The sequence below is a fragment of the Drosophila gunungcola genome (assembly GCF_025200985.1).
Source record: "Drosophila gunungcola strain Sukarami chromosome 2R unlocalized genomic scaffold, Dgunungcola_SK_2 000011F, whole genome shotgun sequence".
In the NCBI taxonomy this organism is placed as follows: Eukaryota; Metazoa; Arthropoda; class Insecta; order Diptera; family Drosophilidae; genus Drosophila; species Drosophila gunungcola.
Genome location: NW_026453169.1, coordinates 2290001 through 2309317, shown reverse-complemented (window position 1 = coordinate 2309317; position 19317 = coordinate 2290001). Strand labels below are relative to the sequence as shown.

Genomic DNA, 19317 nt, shown 5'->3' with positions numbered 1-19317 from the left:
CCGTCACTCGATGTGCCCCACCTGCCCCTTGGGCCAATTGTCGGTTTGTTGGCGGAGTGTAAAAATAAACAAACATTCGGTTGAACAATACTAATCCATTCGATATGGGTTGCCCGGATTAGCTACCAATTCCACATCCGCATGTAGTAGGGAACTTGTTCTTTTGGTCTCCGGTCGCTTGGGGTATAAATACTTGGCTTCGACTTGAGAATAGCATCAGTCAACGCACTTACAATTTTTGAGAACGTTCGTCGAACACAAACCCAAAACAACAATCAATATGAAAGTAAGAGAAGCTTGTATAAAAAATATCCTTTTGCCTCTTATAAGTCAAACGTGATAATTAGATTTATATGCATATAAATCAGCTTGCACATAAAACTTCTACTCAAAAATGGTGTTTCTAAATTCAATAACAAAAATGTTCAAGATATTTGCATTTTTATTTTTGTTAATATATTTTGTACCATTATCTTTTCTTTTCCCTGTAGTTCCTCATCTGCTTGGCTCTCTTCATCGCCGCCGCCCAGGCTCATGTTGTGGCCCCCGCTGTCGCCACCTATGCCGCTGCTCCGGCCCTGACTTACGCCGCAGCCGCTCCTGTGGCCACCTATTCCGCCGCCATCCCCCGCGCCTACTCCGCCTACGCCGCTCCATCCGTTTACGCCGCCCCCTCGGTCTACTCCGCCCCCTCCGTCTACTCTTCATACGTGGCCTCGCCCTCCGTTTACTCCGCCTACGCCGCCCCCGCCGTCGTCTCCACTCTGCTCAAGAAGTAAAGTGTCCCGATCGATCACATAATTCCCGTATGTCCCTAATTTTGTAAACGATTTTCCATGAAATAAAGCTGTGAATTTTCAAAAACTAAATGGATTTCATTTGGGGAGTCTTAATTATATTATCATTATTATTATTATCATTCATAGACATCACTACTCCAATAAAATTAGGGACTTAGGTGACAAGAATTAGTTAATTAAGTATACGGACTTCACTTAGGTCCAAATAAATAGATTTAATAAGGGGAAAAAATAGTCAAGAGCAATAGATTGTTTATAGAACATCATTATCTGACATGTTATGGACTTAAGTTATCCATATATGTGATGACAGAGAAACTCTCTTCCATACTTCAAGAGTTTTTTTAGTTTTTCATAAAAATTAAAAAATAAAAATAAAAAAATATTGTATAACTAAACAACAACGCTGAATAAAGTGTAATTTATTAAAATTAAAAACAATTTGGCTCAATAAAACTCTTATAAAAATGCATCAAATTACAAAATTTTGTTTTATTTTATATAAAAGCATCCAGGGGTTAAGCCAGCACAGCCTGTTTTTATTCCATTCTGAGCCAATGAAGTTTAATTCGTTGGTCTTCTCAACACTCGCACACCTGACAGCCTGCAAGGTGTTTAAGGTTAATTCGCTGGCACACATATTTTATTTAAACTTGGTTGCTGGCCCAGTTTAGACCCTGGCATGTGGCTCATGTTATGGCATCCGCCCGCCCGTTAATGTTATGCAAATGAATTACGACTCGACTGGGCTAGGACTGTGTCGTGCCCAGGCACGTGGTTGGCTCACACACTCGCAGCCAGGAACATATAATCCCCAATATGGGCGGCCCATAAACATGGACCACAAGCAGGACTTTGAGCTTTGAGACTCCTGGAGTTGAGCACTATTCCGAGCGCCCAAGTAAATTTATTGATTGTTTCGTAATGCACTTAGCCCAGCTAAATCCTTTTATGCCGGGAAAAGTGCTCCCTTTTTCGATACACTTCCGACAGACGATTATGCAGAACAACAAAAGTTTTCCCCGCTACATTTCCGGGGAAAAGTTTAGCCTAAATCACTTAGACCTCAGTGGAAAAACAAGTGTTGGCATGTCGAAAAATCAGAAGCCTGTGTGGGTGAGAAAACTTTAGAAAGTTGGGCAAAACAGCAACAAGCAGTAGTCAAAAGTTGTGAAATCTAGATACTATTTCAGCAACGAGTTCTCTGGCTCCCAGCTAAAAACCCTAAATAATTAATCAACAAATTACTAGAGCTTGTCCTGGTAAATATTTAATTAAACATTGGCCAATGACATTCTGGAAAATATACAAATTCAGTAGTCACCTCTTAAATACTATCTCTCAGTCATTGACTTGACAAATAAATTATTTAAAAGTCGACAGGCAAATTAGAGATTTAGATTTGTTTTTGGTGTTGAGTGGCAGAGGAAGGAAATTTTGCATAAATTATGGATGGGATGTATTGTTGGGCAATTAAGTGACCAGTGCAAACGAGTAAAGCGAGAGATTATTTATGTTACTGTTATGGAAAACAAACAAACAAATTGGCTGGAATAAGTCGGATGTAAATATAGACGGATTTTATATCGGACCTTTTGTGCATCGGCACTTCAGACGTCAGACTCTTGTTGTTTCTGTGTTTTTCAATTTTTTTACGTTAGACATGGACGTGACAATACTGGCAGAAGTCACCATTGTCAATGGCATTTTCAAAGCAAGACAAAAGGAAACCAGAAGCCTTTCACCCCACCAGATTCCCCATTTTCCTGCCACTTGAGACGCAGCCAAATGCCCCAGGACGTGTTTGATATGCACTCCATCCTGGCATGGGCTTAATTACAATGGAAAGGACAACAATAGAACAATATTGTGTGCACACAAAATTTATAGCAAACAGAACTCTGCAGATGGAAGAGCGGAAAGAATATCGGATTATAGCTACTTGGTAAAAGCAGCTTTTCCCGTATTGTTCGATTCGATTTGAATTGAAGCATCCTCTAAAATCCAGCAGAAATCGAGAGAATGGGACGGAAAGGTAGATGAATGCAACGCCACTGCATTATTATTTTATATTGCTTGGCGCTTTTGTGCCATGACATTACACCCAATGCCATGGCAGCGGTGAAATTATCCTTTTGCCTTCCGTCCATCGAGTTTTCCAATCAGATGTCAGCTTAAAATCAAATATCAATATGATGAATTCAGGGTAACTAGATTGCCTAATTAGCTTAAGAAAAACAACTGCTTTAGACCTCGAAGTTAAGGGTCGAGAAACATTCCTATTCATCCGGTCTACAAACTTCATGCGCGCACACTTTTTGCCTAGTTCTAAAGACCTCAGATATGCAATGCATAATATATTATATATATATATATATTGCTCTGACTTCAGTCTCACAGACTTTATGCTCAAATGGAACCGAATAACTATTTCATGGTAAAATCCATAAAATGAAAACTTTTGCTTTTCCGGACAGCTTTGTGTTTAAATTAATAAAACATTTAGTCAGTTTGAGTACAAGTACACTTTGCTGTGCAAACAAACTAAAATTAACTAAAAATGTTGAGAGTGGCTGCAGCAGCGGCAGCAACATTAAGCAAACAGCCCAAAAGTACGCTTCAACTTTGGGCATTACATAAATTTCACACACCCCCACTCACCAACACGCACCTAACGCACTACAAGTAAAGGCAACAAAAGCACATTAAAGCTTAGATAGCAGGACGAAAGGGGGGAAAGGGGGCCAGGAAAAGAAGCTAGCAAACAACCATAACATTTATCACGAACACTTAAGTTGGCTGAAAGGGGAAGAAGTTTTGGTGGGCGGTTTGTTAAATCAATTTGATAAACTGTCAATAATGAGAAATAATTTAATGTGCAGCCTCCAAGTCAACCGGATGGAGGGAAAGCTGGGAAACAGATTTCCCTCCACTCATCGTCATAAGCAATTATGATGAACTTGAGCTGGATTTTCCCTCTTTTTTCCCTGTGTTTGCTATTAGCACTTGCTGAAGCCAAGACAAATTTTTGGTTACTTGGACAAGCGAAAGCCGAGATTTATCAAAGATATCACCGAGATGGACCAGTCAACAATAACGCAGTGTCAACAGAAGCGGCAGGGGGAAGACAACAAAGCCGGAAAAGGAGGCGGAAAACCGGGGAAAAGTGAAGGAGGAAAAGCAGATGAAGAAGCTTAAGCAAAGCGGGCAGATAACAATGGCCAAAATGGCAACAGCAACACTGGGGGGAAAACTGTTCCTGAATTGGGTATTACCAATCTTAATATTGGACCAGGAAAACCGAAAAAACTATAAGATGTCATATATATGGTAAAGTTTTTTTAATGGGTTAGATCGTTAGAGCGTTAAAACTGCTTTGAATATAATAAAGTTAAATAGGAAAAAAAGTTAGTTTAATAATTCATTCCACCAATGGATTAAATCCATATCTGACTACTCCTTAAAATGACCAGGCAATTATTTTTTTATTGGGTCATTTTATTTAAATGGCAACTGGAACTAGATAAAAAACAAATTTAAAAAATATTCAACATTAGCAAAATTAAGGAATTAGATAAAACAAAAAGGTATTTATATTCATAGCTCTTAAAGAATATGCACCAAATGACATATTTACACTTTAAATGTTATTTGAAATCGAAGTTTCAGCTTGTGTCAGGAATTTTCCTCTCAGTTTCAGGAACATATTGTGTAATCCTTTTTCCCAGTGAGCTTTGACAGAAACGTTCACAGATTTCTAGGTGCTGGAGATTGGGGGAGGCTACAGCCCTATTTAGAAGCGGGCTGGGGAATGGGGTGACGACACTGACGATGTCTGTGCGTGCGTGCCCGAATCCTTTTGTGCGGGCTGTTGGAAACGACCTTCATAAAACAAACACGCCGATAATGAGTGAACAGTCGTAGGTTTCCCCGAAAGCAAAGGGTCTGAATCTGAACCAGGACGAGGAAGGAGTATCACATTTGGTGCCAGGCCACGAAGTGGAGCTACCATTTCGACTGTGACTACGAGTCTCAATTGAACGAATTTCCCGGTTTCCTTTGTGAGTGCAACTAACTGGGCGATAATCGGCATTTGATTTGGTGCCGTCGAAAACTTTTCTCAAGAGTTTACCTCTGTCCCAGTCCCGCTTATTCGCCGGTTTTCCCCACTTTTCCCCACTTTACCGCATTTCCCCTTGCGACAGCTGATTGTGAAGTCAACTCTAGTTTGGCTCTGGCCTAAGTTATGTGATAAGGGCTTTGTCGAGGCCTTCGGCAAATCGATTTCGGTCTGGCGAAATTTTAAAGGTTGAGAATTTAGAAAAAGGGAGATTTCGGTGGCGAATGGTAATGATGTGTGCCACCGTAAATGGTTAAAGGATAATTGTTGCGGCTTACGTTTTCAGTTTGTTTGCGGAAAATGGGTCAAATGGGGATTATTATAATTCGTTCTCTATAAGAGAGTTTTAAGTTTACAAATTAATGGTAGTTTATTTACAAATGGAAGGGAAAATTAAAATTTTTCAAGGTAATGGAAATAAGTTGAAGCGAATGGTAGCTTGAAATTATACATAGACTCCTGTTCATATATCTTTATCAAGTTTTGTTTACTGAAATAAACGCTTTTTATAAATATGAATTAGTATTTAGTTAACTTCAAAGGTTTCTTTTCACTTTTAACCTTTCTCCGCATTAATCCAATAATTATTACGCATTTTTTGAGATTCCTTTCAGACATTTCTCCTTGTAAAACTCTTTTTCTCTTTGCCCGAGCAACATTAAGCCACTTAGGGAGCGGAAGTCATGTTAGCTCCGGACTGCCACGCCCGTCTGCCAGAACGCCCCCGCTCTGTTCTACCCACCTGCTAAATTTGCATAAAAGATGCTTTTCACTTTGCCAGCCAAAGAAACGAGAGCTCAGCCTGCAAATATCTCAGGACGGTTGCCTTCGCTTTTGTTGCGTTGGTTGCCTGGCAGCCAAGGGAAATAAAATATTTTTTTGGCAAAGGAAAAGGCAGGAGAAAATGTAAACTAAACGGCAAGAAGCGCACAAGGGAGACACGCGAAAAAAGGGAAATAGCAACACATGGAATTTTCCGTTTTTGTTGGGTTTCATTTTTGTTTTTCTGTTGTCGTGTGGAATTAACTTAGCGGAAGCGGAAATGGAAAATGGAAATGAAAGCTGCTGCACCGGGGCATATGGCCAGTGTCAAGGCGCAAGGATGTTCGCCAACAGCTGTTCGCCCCTTCATTCTCCTTTTGGCCATCTCCTTTGTGATGGAGTTTTCCTCATTTTCCGGCTAATCATACACTGATAGCAGGCTGCCTTGCTGCTGCTCGGAGTCTTCTCGGTTCCTGTGCGAGTGCGGTCTCAAAATTTGCCAGTAATTGCAGCAGTAAATGATGAGAGCTGGCCAGTAAAAATGAGTTTTTGTTAGTCAAATGCATCCCGTTTTTATTGAATAGCTCACTCAAACAGCTGAGCATCAGCCACGTTAAGGTGGCTATCACCATCATCAGATTGTTATGGGCCTGTTCTTCCGGGGCCACTAAACGAGAATCACTTATCACTTATATAGATGGAGCTCTAGAGTTCATGTCCGTACCTCCCGGAGCTGTAAAGTTCTCACTGCTGGTCATTGTCTATAAAAACTTTACTGTTTCGCTGTATAGTTCGTCTAGTACTGACTCTCAATCACTTTACTTTACTGTGCCAGCTCAACTGGGTTCTCTGGAGAAGCTGTTTTTCTATCTATGGCTAAGCATTTATCATTTATGTGAATTGGTCATAGAAAAGTACAAAACCACTTGGCTATTTAGAAGTCATATGAATTTTATTACATCAGACAAATGCTTATCAATAATCAGGGCTTAGAATATTAATAATATTTTAAATTTAGTAAAATTTAAATAAATAATTTTGTTTTGACAAACTTTGTCTCCATTTCACTTTCAATTGCATGTATCGATACAATTTCATTGATTGATACATCTATTTATAGTGGCTCTTACCTCATTTAACCACCTTACCTCGTAATTCCCCTCCCCTCCCCTCCCCCTTCACACCCGCCCCTGCCATCAACAATTGTAACTGTTATTGAAGGCGTTGCTCTTTATCATTTGCCGCATTGCATGACTTGAGCTAGTATATCAATATCAGGGAAGCACCTTTTCCCATTTCCACCCCCCTTTTCAGAAAACTTTCGTTGCCTTTGACACGCCGGAATAACGGAAACTGGCAGAACCACTAATAAAAGCCAAACTTGCATTTATGGCCAAAACAAACAAATATTATTGACGAAATTATTGCCGGCGCCCAAAACAAAATACAAAGAATATAAAATGTTCGTTTTTGTTGCTTACTTTGTGTCGTTTTTCTAGGGTAAAAATGTGCCAGTCTGATGATTGCCTTAAATGCAAATATCTGCCACTTTGGCGTATGGAATCCGCATTATTGTGCAGTATACCTCTATGTTTTTTGGAATTTCCGCTCTTGACAAGCCCGGAATATCCGGCGGATGCGATTTTTGGTTTCCGGTTGCGGCAAAAACTAGATTTTGAAAAAGAAACCAATAAAAAAAAACGAAAAAAGGTAATTTATAATAAATGTATGTTGGATTAAAATTAAAAAAAAGTTGAATTAGCTTTGACTATTTGATTTCTTAGGGTTTTGGTGAATAAAATATGACAGGGTATACGATATTAAAATGTTTTAAAAATGGTGAGTACTGGACCAGTTCAACACAGAACAACAACCATTGAAAAGCTCAGACAAATGCTTACCTATGTTGTTACACATTAGCTCCAATTTGTGTCACTCCTTTTAATGGGCATGTGGAGGACATCAAGGGAATGATGTCAAAGGTTCATTTCACTTATTATTAGCAATTTGGTAATTGTATTCAGGAATCTCTCCCTCGGGAATATGTCCTCTTCAGATTCCCTACAAGCTCTTTGGGTAGAATGAAACGGAGCAAATCACGATGCAAAAGCCAAGTAAAAGGAGGCCAGAAGTGGGTTTCCGTTCCGTATAAAGAAAGCCACATAAATGTTTGCTTTCTCCAGTTCTTCCAGCTTCACAATTTCCCCTCCCTCGATTTTTTTTCTCTTTTCAATGAATGATGAATGCTTGATATCTCTCAGTCTCCGTTCTTACATTTTCTTTGAGTGTGTGGAAGTCGTAATGAAATTAAATATTTAAGCTCGCAATGTCTGAATGGGCGGGGGAAAATGCGAGGAAAAGCGGAAAAGTACTGGAAAAAGGACACAAAGCGCACACATAACTTTGTGCCTTATGTTTCACAACATGCTGTGGTTTTGGCCCCTTTGAATTGCGTGGCTTTGGATTAGGATTTGGATTAGGGATGCGCACCACTTCAGACACTAAAAAGTGCAACTGCAACATTTGCAGCTGCCACCGGCGGATTAAGCCAACAACTGCGGCATTACAAAACGCTGCCAACGTCATCATAATCAACTTTTCCCCAGACACTGGCTTTTTCACCCTATTCTGAAGGCTTTCGCAACGTGCTGACACCTCGGAAAAGTTGCCAACTTCCACTGTCGATTATTAGCTGTCAAATCAGAATTTATTTTGGCAATGCATTCGATTCGGCATTTTTCAGCAGACCATTGCAAGGTGTTCTGGTGTGAAGTGGCGCAAACACGTCTAAAAGTCGAAACTGGAAAAACTTTTTTCTTTGCGAAGTAAAGAGTGTTTTAGTGGAGCTACAAATGTTTTGGAAAGTTTAGATGAAGTGATTCTGCAAGTTTAAGAATAGGTTTATACTTAGATTTTGAAGAATTACATAATTATATGACCTGGTTTATTGGCATGCAAAAACTTCAAGCCACTGTGATAATTTTACCAATGAACTTCACAGGAATTAATAATAGAAAACAGAGCTATTATAATATGCTTATCCGCTGAACCTTAAATTCTGTTAAAGTCTGCGATAAATTACGTAATGCCCCAAACTACATAAATAGCAAACGCATTCGAGCGGCAATGCAACAATTTTTAATTTCCATTTAGGCGCTTCAACGAGCATTACAGACAGCCGAAAAGAAAAAAAAAATAGATAGGGGAAATTGCTGGCAGCACTTTGGTCTCGACTTTTTCAGCATTTTTCCCTTGCCAAGCGTTTAAAAAAAAATTAAAAGCAAAAAAAGAAAAGTCAGAAAAAGGCAAAATACAGTGAAAACGTGAAAAGGAGAAAAACAAACGCCAGGGAAATTAAGTCAATGTCCTGCGGGGTCAGTTGCGTTTTGGATAAATGTAATTAACCTTTGGGACCGCGAACACTGAGATGGGTCTGTCAAACTAAAAGAGAAAAAGGACAACAGATGCGAAAAGCCAGATTATTTGGTGTAAATGATGGGTTAACATATTTGCGCCATTTTAATGATATCGTTAAAACCCGGAGACATTCATCACTTTAAATAGACCACGAACCACATCATTAGGGCAGTCGCCTTGCAAATTAATTACAATCGAATTGAAAGGTGGAAAACTCAGGGGGCAGAGCTGAGTGGAACGAGTGTCAATGGAGGACAAGCTGAGAGCCAAGAAACCCCGAAATCCAAAGTCAAAGTTCCGTGAGATTTTGGCCAAAAATGGAGCCCCGTTGTAATTACCTTCGTACACACACACAGGCACACAAGCACACTAGCACACTGGCACACTGATAAAGACGGTCACACACACATAATTAACTCGATAATGAGGACAAAACCCGTAGCCACACGTACAGTCAAGCCCAGAAAACCCATTCCCACCCAAGTTGTCGCAAATGTATGTAATGGCGTGTTACAGTTGTTGTTCCTGCGGTTAGCCAGGGGCACTGGAGGGTTAAGGGGTGCACAGGGGGCTAGGGGGCAGGGCACCACCATTCCTATTGGGTTTTGTTTGCCACGATAATGACTTCCGCTTCGACAGAGCCGAGGATGACAGAGCCGGAATTTGTAATTGCTCCTAAGCGTTTGCCATTCTCGATCTCAATTTCCAGCGTTTGCCTTTGATTTTGCTGCCCCAAATCAAAAAAAAAACTTCCCAGTTAGCACCACTCTCGCCATTTTGCACACATATCCTGGAATGTGCCTTTGTGTTTTTGGCTTGGCTTAAAATGTATACGCATTTGACCCGAATGTCGTTGTGCACAAGGAAAGCCGTCTGAATGCGAAAAAAGGTGTGAAAAACTATGCAGGAAAATTGCGGGCCAGAAGATTGGTTTGATGGGGACACTACAAAGTGTTTGCTATGCTAATTCCTGAAAGGGAAGAACTATATTTACTACTTGCAGCAATTGTCGGAACCAGTTGGAAATTGCAAATTAGAAATTGTCTTGATATATATTTACTTCTTAAATAGCAACATACAATGGGCTAATTGCAAGGAAACGCAGATAAGAAATGTATTTTAAATACTACAAATTTCTTTGTTAAACAAGTTGTTTTCTTACATTACACGATTAAATTTGGTTCAGTTTTATATATATATTATTCAGTTGTTCTGTAGTAAATGGAATTAATTTCAATTTCAAATACTTCTAAATTTGATGAGAGATTGTTTCAAAGGCTATCATTCTATTTTTCTGAGGAACTCAAGAGTTACTAAATAATGTATTTAAGACAGGTGCTTTACAAACACAAAATAACCCAATCATTTATTAAAGAAAAAAGCTTAAATATTCTTAACAAAGTTGAGAGCCTCCTCAATGGATTATAACTTTTCCTACAGCACTCATTTATTTTCACTTAATTTCTTTCCATTCAAAAACAGAAATAATAAGCACAATCCCTAAGGAGAGTCAGGAATATTTCATGATTAAAGGCAATTGAATTTCACATTACCATAGTCGAGTTAATTCCTCTGGAGATGGCCAAGATACAGAATGGCAAAAACCTCTAGCATTTATCGCAGTTTACATTCCAATTGCCATTTGCCAGCGGTGGCTAAAAGGAGAGGGAAAGACGAGCGGACCCCGTTTGATTGCGGTAAAATGCTAATTAACGGAGCAATGCTCCAGTTTGGGGAAAAACTTTAACCCACTGACAAATGACTACCCGTCTGGGCTGCGGCAAGGCGGTCTGAACTGAACAACTCTTTGGCGCATTTCCTTCAAGTTTCCAGCAAACTCTTTAACGTGGCCCAAATGTTAATGGGCGCATTACGTATACGCCGCCAGTGACCGCGATCTGTGCCGACCTGCCCAGGGAATTTTCGGTCTTAAATTCATATCAAAATATATATATTAAATATTCTCTTGCACTGGATTCGGCATTGCTTCTGCTTTGCTTTAATATTTATAGCAAAGTCCCTGGAGGACGAAATGGCTTTTGTGCGCTCTCTCTATTTGTGAAATTTAAGCACGAAAAAGGTTCGCATATTAAATGCCACGGTCTGAGCAGCGAGTTATCTGTCCGTCTGCCTTTGGGGAACTGGCTATATGGCTCTAAACTTGTTGGTTCCACTGGGGGGATTCGGTTTGGCTTGGTAATTTGTGGAGTGCCGGGCTGCGTGGGAGAAACCAAACCGAACCGAACTGAACTGAACAGGGGAGCGATTTCAATTGGCTGCGGATGGATTTAATAAAAGGTGGCGGGGGCAGATTAGGTGCTTGCCCTCCTCGATAAAGTAACCACAGTGCTTACACAGTAATCTTAGCTCGAGCTCCATTAGATTTGGTTTTAATGCTCTAAGGTTCTAAGCCACCTCTTATCAGGTTTGTCAGGTTAATTATTATAACGAAGTTTGGGGCATTTTGATGAGTATTTAGCAAGAAAAATAACAATTTCTTAAAATGTCTAAGCCAATATATGTGACTAAAGATATCTTTAAAAGTTTCATTAGTTTCTTATTATTAGTGTTAGTATCCTTAATAACAAAAGGGGACGGACTGGAAATGCCAATCTCTTTAAGAGATATCTATGGCTTTTCCCAACATGCTCTTATAAATGCCATTTAAGTTTTTGTTTGGAGAAAGACAAGCAAAACATTCCTTTTGGCTACATAAGCCCTTGAAACTAACATATATGTACTAACCATGCTATTCCTGTGTTCATTTTATAGTTCATTTAAATTGTCATTGCCAAAGTCCTTCGGTAGAAATTAATTACATCCTTTTTCCATGTCCGCCCCCCACCACCATCTCTCCACGTCAGTGTGTGTGTCAGCACTCGATAAACGCATTGATCACACAGACATCTATATAGCTCATCCGCCCCGTAAGCCCGCCCCTTTTGCATTTGACTCAATTGCAATTACAGCGCGAGGGGAAGGGGGAGGGATATGGCGTTTGGGGTGTGGGGGTTTGCATATTTCATAGTAGCTATGCATAAGTGTCACTTGTCAAAACACATTTTCCACACCTCCCCCGCTTTTCCTTTCGGCCAGAGGCAAAAAAGCATATTTCAAGTGCGCCACTTCATGTGCGTCAAACAGAATGTCGGAGCGAGATGGCACGAACGCGTGCGAGCCAGAGGAGAGAGCAGCACACCGACACACTCACACGCCCACACACATTGCACCACCATCAAAAGCGAACCAAATAGTGAACACCGAACAGTGAACAGAACTGAAAAAGTGCTCAAGTCGAAAGCCCTCGAGTTGTTTTGCAACATTTGAACACGTCAAGTTTTTTAAGGTCAACATGTCGCTGGCAGGCAGGCCAGACATTAGACATCAGACATGGCTAAAAGGCCGCGGGGGGTGGGGCAAAAGGGTTAGCCTGAAGGTGGCATGTGGAAAATATTAGTTGACCCACCACACGAATTGCCAGTTGCATTCGTAGCGATTGTTAAGGAACGACTGTTTTGCCTTTTAAAATCCCTTCACTCTATGACCCTTACAATATATTAAAAACAATGTCTTAAGAAGCATGAATATATTTTTAAAAACACATCTTTAACTTACTATGATTTCTAATTACTAACTATCAGGGCTATCGCCCATCTAGGTATTAAGACTGTAAGTATATTATGGAAATGTTATTTACTGAAATGTGATTTTATCTTAAGTAAGGGATAATCTTTATTTGGATTAGTGCTTTCATAATTCGGTTATTATTGTAGTCTTTTGTATATGGGGGTTGCTTAAGTTTTGAACCTGTAATTTTTTAAGCTTTGACGGGACTTAAGTTTGGATGAATTTGATAGTGACTTGTGTGTGTGTGTGTGCCAGCCAAATCGGAATTGTAAGGCATAGATAGTGTAGATAGTGTTTTTGCGCAATTGGGTCAATTTTATTTGATGGTTTGTTGTTGTGTTATGTGTGTTCGTATTTTGGTTCCAGGTGTTGCTCCTAGTAGTTTGCAGTACTTTGGTTAATTGCTTTCCTACGAACGTCTTTTGTGCTTAGGTATATATTAGTGTCAACATTAATTTTTCCCTTTATGTTACAGGTTTTTGTAGCCTGAAAAGGCTCACTCTAATCAAATGAATTGTCCTGCAAAAGGCATTGATATTATATATATTATTATATTATATTATTCATTGATACATTTGTCTCCAGAAGCTGGTACACATCAATGAAGAAGTATAAAATAAAACAATATTTAAATTCAGTCCAAATCCTACCTAAGAACTGATTCGTTTATTGATATCCCGAAAATCCACCCCCCCTTCGAACACCACTGGCTTTAGCCCGAAGAAACCTTAGGAAAACCCCTCTGGAAACCCCGCTCTGGTCCCTTCGACCCGACGTTTATTGTTACTTAGCTTTGGGGGCAGATCCAAGGCTGGTCCTTAGCTCTTCGGATGCCTTGTTTACTCTTTGGATGTTCACGGCTTTATGTGCGGAGACGTACGTGGAAACACATCAGTGTGTATGTGTGTGTGTGAGTGTGTGTTTGTTTCGGTTCTGTAGGAAAACACTTTTTCACAAAATTTTCTCAAAAAGAATGTTAGACAAACCGCTTTGTTGGCAACAATTTGGGTTAAAACTTAAGTGTTTTGCTTCGAGTTGAAACCAAGCCACCGACAACCCCTCCGCCCTCCGCCCACCACCCACCACCCTCTGACCACCGTTGCCACAGCCCCTTAAATTCTTTGGCATTGCAGTGCTTTTGGTCTGGCTTAAAACGAATCCCACAAGAAAAGGCGAGCAAGAAGGGCAACTAGGAAAAACCAACAAAGTTGGGGAAAACGTGAAATGTTTTTGTGCTTTTCCCTTTCATGCATTCCAAGCCAAGAAGCAGCAGCAGTAGCAGCAGCAGCAGAAACTGAGAATAAGAGAACAAGAGAACCAGAGTGCCACAAGGAGGTAAGGAGGTAAATTGTCCTTTTAACTTCTTTCGCAGCTGCTGCTGTTCCATATAAATTTCGTTAAAATTCAGAACTGCACTTTCGCTTTTCCCCCAAAACCGCTTAAACAGACAATGAGCAGAAAGTATCACGGGGAGCCCCTGAAGAGGCTTCCTCATTAGACCAACTGAAAATAATTAACAGTCATTACCCAAATGAAAACTGCACGAGATGCAGTGGTGATTTCACTTTTTAAACAATGTACCTTTTTAATCAAAATAAAATGCACACACAGTTTAAAATTACATTAAAGTCTAAAAATGACTTTGTGCTGGCAAATTTTGTTTTCAACATTTATTTTCATTTTAATTGTTCCTTTTATTTTTGGTTTTATAAAATTAAATTGAGGTTTTCGTTATCTATAACTATTTCAACTAGATAAAAAAACAAATTTTATAGAAAATACTTCACCCCATCTGCGTTGCATTGGGCTAATTTGATTGAAAGTTTTTGGATGATGTTAGTGTGGGTAGTCTTACATATGCCACAAATTTGAGGCCACATCAAAGGAAAAGTTGATGCAAATATATGGCCCGAACTGAAACCAAAAACCCAGACCAAACCAAACCAAACCAAACCAAACTCGAAACCCAAGCAATCCATTCAAATGTAAGCAAAGTGGAGAAGAGAGATTGAAGTCGCAGATGAATTTGTTTGTTCACATTTTGGGGCTGCATTATTGGATATCTCAGCTCGAACTTAACTAATTTTAAAGTTTTCCAAATGAGAGATCTCTGTGTGTGCGGCAAGTTCAGCAAAAGTTTTCTCAGCTCGTGGAATTAGTTGCAATTTTCAGCATCTGGGGGAAAATTTTACATTTACTTTTGTAGAGACATCGGGAGTATGACGGAGAGAGCAGGAAATTGTCTACAGCTGCTTGTGGTTGAGCTCCATCATCGTCATCATCATCATCATCGTGTTCGTCGTCATCGACGCTTGACACTTTAAAGTTTTGCAAGAATTTACCGAAGCAAGTTCACGACTCGGTAAACAATTTGTAAACCATTTAAATGAGTTTTCAAGTAATTGTTATTTGCTTAAAATTTTTCAGGAGTTCGCTTTGAAAGGACACTCCGCAATGACAGTATGTGGGGTTGAAAATTGTAACTTGAAAATTACGAATTTAGAAAATATAATTAATTCAATCAAAATGTCTCTTGAAGAAAACCTTTAAAATATTTGGTACAATTAAAGGAGTTTTGGAAAACTTAATTACATTGCATATTGAAAAATAAATGTTGATGTCTTATTCGTTTCTTGCTTTTGTTAGTTTGTAGTTTGTGTTTCCCCTAAAGCCAACACCATACAAAAGGGACGAGCTGTAAAACAATTTTTATTTCCGGATTAGCATTGTCATCATTGGAAATGAGAATCAAAGTATTAAGATATTATTCACTTCGAAGTAAAGTGCTGCCAATAAAACTTTAGGGACTTTATTGAATGGAAAAGTTTTGTTTTTTTTTTACTTTCCAGACATAAACCAAACCTTTTCGAAGAGTTTGGGCTTGCCTTATTTGTTTGGTTCTAAAACATTAACACTCTGCTTACTATTAAGTTTTTTTTTGTATATATAGTTTTGGTTTTAATGAATAGAAAAAGACTTTGCTTTTACTTGATAAGCTAAGAAATCTAAACATATAATTTTAAAGCAACATTTGAAAGAATAGCAACCCAACTTCTTTGGTCCCTGTTCAACCCACTCGAAACATATACTTTTTGCTTTATTGCAGACAAAAGTTTTGCACCGCTCAACCGTTCAACACTTCCTGTGGCAACTTTATGCGGCTGCTCCCGGACCTGTTACATATGATGGCGGGAATATGGCCCGTTAACCGAGTTAACAAATCCACCCCAAAGGTTCCGATTCTTTTGTTCGCTCCTCGTGTTGTTGATTACACTTTGGACGGTCATAAATTTGTATCAGCGAGCGGTGGAAGTTCATGCAGCTAGTTGCCAAGCTATATAAAAAGAAAAGTCCGCAGGAAGGAAAAAGTTTTTTATTTTACCTCGGCGAGTTCAAGTGAAACCTGAGTGCAGTTTTGGGGCTCGGGCAGAAGCTGTGCGGAAAAGAATACTGGATTCGTGCTTCAATTTTCATTAACTGCTTGTATCGAAATTTGTGACGATTGAAGGACTCCCAAAGCTCAAGTGAAAATGTATAGAGTGCTACAAAATAAATATAACGTTTATCTAGTCCTCCTCCTCACCGCCCTTCACATTTTCATCATGGTCCCAATCCTTCTGCACCATACCGTTGAAGGCACGCTGGGCGTTGAAATCGAGTACGAAATCCCTTGTAAGGTTCACCATGTTGGCCAGTTCCAGGTATGCATTTTGTAATCCTTCGATATCTTGTTCAGGATCCAGATTCCGTGATTCGCGCACAAAATTCTCCAGATACTGTATTAAAAGTTCGTGTTGTACAGCCACTTGGTCGAGATTCACGGGCTCATCTAGATTCGGGGTGTTAATGGTTGGATTGAAGTTCGTTAGGGAAGTCTTTTCCTTTGTGCTGTTGGTACTGGCTTCTTCAGAGGATACGGAGATATGCTGATATTGTGCAGCTTCGTACTCCTGTTCCTCCTCCACCTGCTCCACGTCGTCCATGATGTCTGGCTCGGATTCGTCGTTAAGTTCGGGGCATTTCCCTTCATCCCCTTCGGCGGTTTGAAGATCATCATCCTTGGCCACTAGCTCCTTAACCCTATCCGCGTAACGAAGGGTGTTCAGGGTGTGCTCCACACAGCTCGTGGACGGCGATATCATGGCTATCATGCAGGTCTTGTTCTTCTTGCCGCCCACGAAGGAGTCGCGCAGCACCTGGGTTAGCTTGGAGCCACGGAAGGGCAGATGGCTGGACTGCCGGCTGAGGGCCCGAATGCACTCCTTGAGGGCCAGCAGCGATTTGTTGATCTCGGCTCCTTCGAGGCGGGTCTGGCGGTCGGCGGATTGCGTATCCGCCCCGCGTTCGTTGCCCGCCAGGTCCACAAAGGAGCACTTGCCGTAGGGACCCCAGGAGTCGGGAAAGTGGAGCGCCATCTGGAAGACGGCGTGGGATCGCGATGACTTGGCATTGGCCGCGGTCTGACCGGAGGTGCGCTCCTTGTTGCCCAGCTCAATCAGCCTGAGCACGTCATCCACCCTGGTCACCGGCATCTCCTTCAATCCCACCACCACCACCTGCTGTCTGCCGTCCTCCAGCACCCTAAGCATCGGTTTGTCCGGGTGCAGGAGATCGAACACCTTGCTGCCATATATCTCGAAGTAGCTGCACGTAATCTTGGCTCCCAATTCGCGATACTTCGGCCGCGACACCTCCTCGAAGACATCGCGGGCCGCCATGGCGTAGATGCCGGTGCCGCAGTCCTGCACCTTGCCGCAGAACTCTCCGCCCATCGTGTGGGTCTTGCCGCTGCCCGTTTGTCCGTAGGCGAAACAGGTGGCGTTGCCGCCCTCGAACATGGTTTGGATCAGGGGACGAGCGGTGTGGTCGTAGACCAGCGCATTGGAGCACTCCTCGTCGAAGGTGTAGTCGAAGCGGAACTTGTGGTGCTCCAGGAACTTGGTGAGATCCACCTTGAAGCGCAACTCATGGACGATCAGCGAATCGACCGTGGGCACTGTGATGATGTCCATGCTCTTGCAGTTGCTTTCCCTTCGACTCATGGGTCTCTTTCGTACGCACACGGTAATGGGCTGCACAAAAGCGCCATGCGGATCCAGGCACCGGAGTGGGGAGAAGTTCAAGGTAGCCTGGTACTGGCGCAGCATCAGGGCTACCTCCCAGTTGGGGTTCCCCGGATCCTGACGACGCAGTGCGTCCTTCTCGAGCAGCTTCTCCGCCTGGCGTGCTCTTCGCCGCTCCCGCTCCTCCTTCATGCGGTTCACCTCCTGCACAACGCTGATGCAGCGCTTGTTGCCGGGACCTTCCTGGGTTACCTGGGATCCGCGTCCTTTAATGGGACTGGCAATGCGGGAATTGCGGCCATTGCCCACGTCCACGCGACAGGTGGCTGATTCACCCTGCTCTCGATTGTCCACCGAACGACTCACGGTTTTTCCCGGGGCCATCTTGCTGCGCAACTCCCGCATGCGCTCTGCATACGGATTGGCACCAACGGAGTTCCGGTACGAGTTCGGACGACCCACCGCGGGACTCAAATCCCTCGGCTTCGGGATCATAGAGCCCGTCGCTATCGATGTCGGTAATGGTTTTTGATTGTCCGCGAAAATGTGACGATTAATGTCAATCAGCAGGTTTAAGGGCACCTCCTTGCCCTTCACCACCGCGTCCTCGATCCATTCGCCAGTCACGGAGTCGTTTTGCGGATTTTTGGACGCGCACACCACCGTTTGGATTCGTCCGTCGCTCCTCTGGAAGAACAGTTCATCGCCGATCTTGATGCGATCCATTTATATTCTGGTCACTGCAAGGCCAGCAGCGTCCAGCAATGTGTGTGCAAGATACAAAATAAAATATGTATTATTTTTGGATTTTCAGTTCGCGTATATATTTTCCTTAATTTCCCGTCCACAAGCGAGTGATGATAAAATCTTTTTCCGACCAGACGCTGCTGTAATTTGCTGTCGAGTGTGAGGTCTGATGAGCTAATGAATAGGCTCGAATCCCAAATCTTACGCTTAACGCCCAGCCTACTTTTGGTCAAAATGTGTACAAACTAATGGGTGAGTTGAGTTTTAGTTCTCTTCAAATGATTTTTCCCCTTGGGAATTACTTCTGGTTGGCAATGTGGCCTAAAATTAAAGAGTTTCTTAAAGTGGAGCTAGGTGGGTCTTAAACCATTTCCTCCCGCTTTTGGGGGCAATTTTATGGTTAACATGTTTTGGGGTGATGGCTCGTAAATTCCCTTCTTTTTGGGTTTTGGGTTAGCAGCTTCTTTTGATATATGGTGCTTGCCCCGTTACGGGTTAGTACTTTTCAAATTAGATTTGGGCTCCTTGCATCCTTTTCCTTTGTGTGCGTCGTGTGTGTCATAAACCTCTCGCTGGGTTCCTTTCTGTATTTATACAAGCGTACACACATGTCAAAAATAAATAGCTGAGGCAGCTCTCGTTCAGTTGTCTAGACTTCTGATTGGAGGACAATTAAAACACACCTTCGAGGGATCAAACAACATGCTGTTCCCAGTCAGTCAGGTGTAAAAACTAATTTACGGCAATGCCAGTCGAATAACCCAAACACCGCAAACGAAAC

The 19317-nt window shown here is 41.5% G+C and overlaps 3 protein-coding genes across 5 annotated transcripts; 1 reads left to right on the top strand and 2 right to left on the bottom strand.

The window, feature by feature from the left end:
* The first annotated feature begins 147 nt into the window (after positions 1 to 147).
* On the top strand, positions 148 to 869 carry LOC128255595 (cuticle protein 16.5). The gene is made up of 2 exons (XM_052985270.1): positions 148 to 286; positions 492 to 869. Exons 1-2 carry the CDS (start codon positions 281 to 283, stop codon positions 777 to 779), a joined length of 294 nt encoding a protein of 97 aa, XP_052841230.1. The 5' UTR covers positions 148 to 280; the 3' UTR covers positions 780 to 869.
* Positions 870 to 5624: 4755 nt separating this feature from the next.
* Positions 5625 to 6465, bottom strand: LOC128255598 (uncharacterized). Its single transcript, XM_052985274.1, has 3 exons — positions 6407 to 6465; positions 6272 to 6349; positions 5625 to 6210 (listed from the first exon to the last, which is right to left on the bottom strand). The coding sequence occupies exons 1-3, from the start codon at positions 6438 to 6440 to the stop codon at positions 6101 to 6103; spliced, it is 222 nt and encodes a 73-aa protein (XP_052841234.1). The 5' UTR covers positions 6441 to 6465; the 3' UTR covers positions 5625 to 6100.
* A 9291-nt stretch (positions 6466 to 15756) lies between these two features.
* Positions 15757 to 18753, bottom strand: LOC128255580 (kinesin-like protein Klp59C). 3 transcript variants are annotated; one of them, XR_008267675.1, is made up of 2 exons: positions 16109 to 18753; positions 15757 to 16060 (listed from the first exon to the last, which is right to left on the bottom strand). XR_008267675.1 is itself a non-coding variant. In XM_052985247.1 (1 exon), exon 1 carries the CDS (start codon positions 18513 to 18515, stop codon positions 16293 to 16295), a length of 2223 nt encoding a protein of 740 aa, XP_052841207.1. In that variant the 5' UTR covers positions 18516 to 18753; the 3' UTR covers positions 16078 to 16292. The 3 variants fall into 3 exon arrangements, 1 of the variants encoding a protein (XP_052841207.1); XR_008267674.1 differs by having other exon boundaries at positions 15757 to 16048; XM_052985247.1 differs by lacking the exon at positions 15757 to 16060 and having other exon boundaries at positions 16078 to 18753.
* Positions 18754 to 19317: the final 564 nt, after the last annotated feature.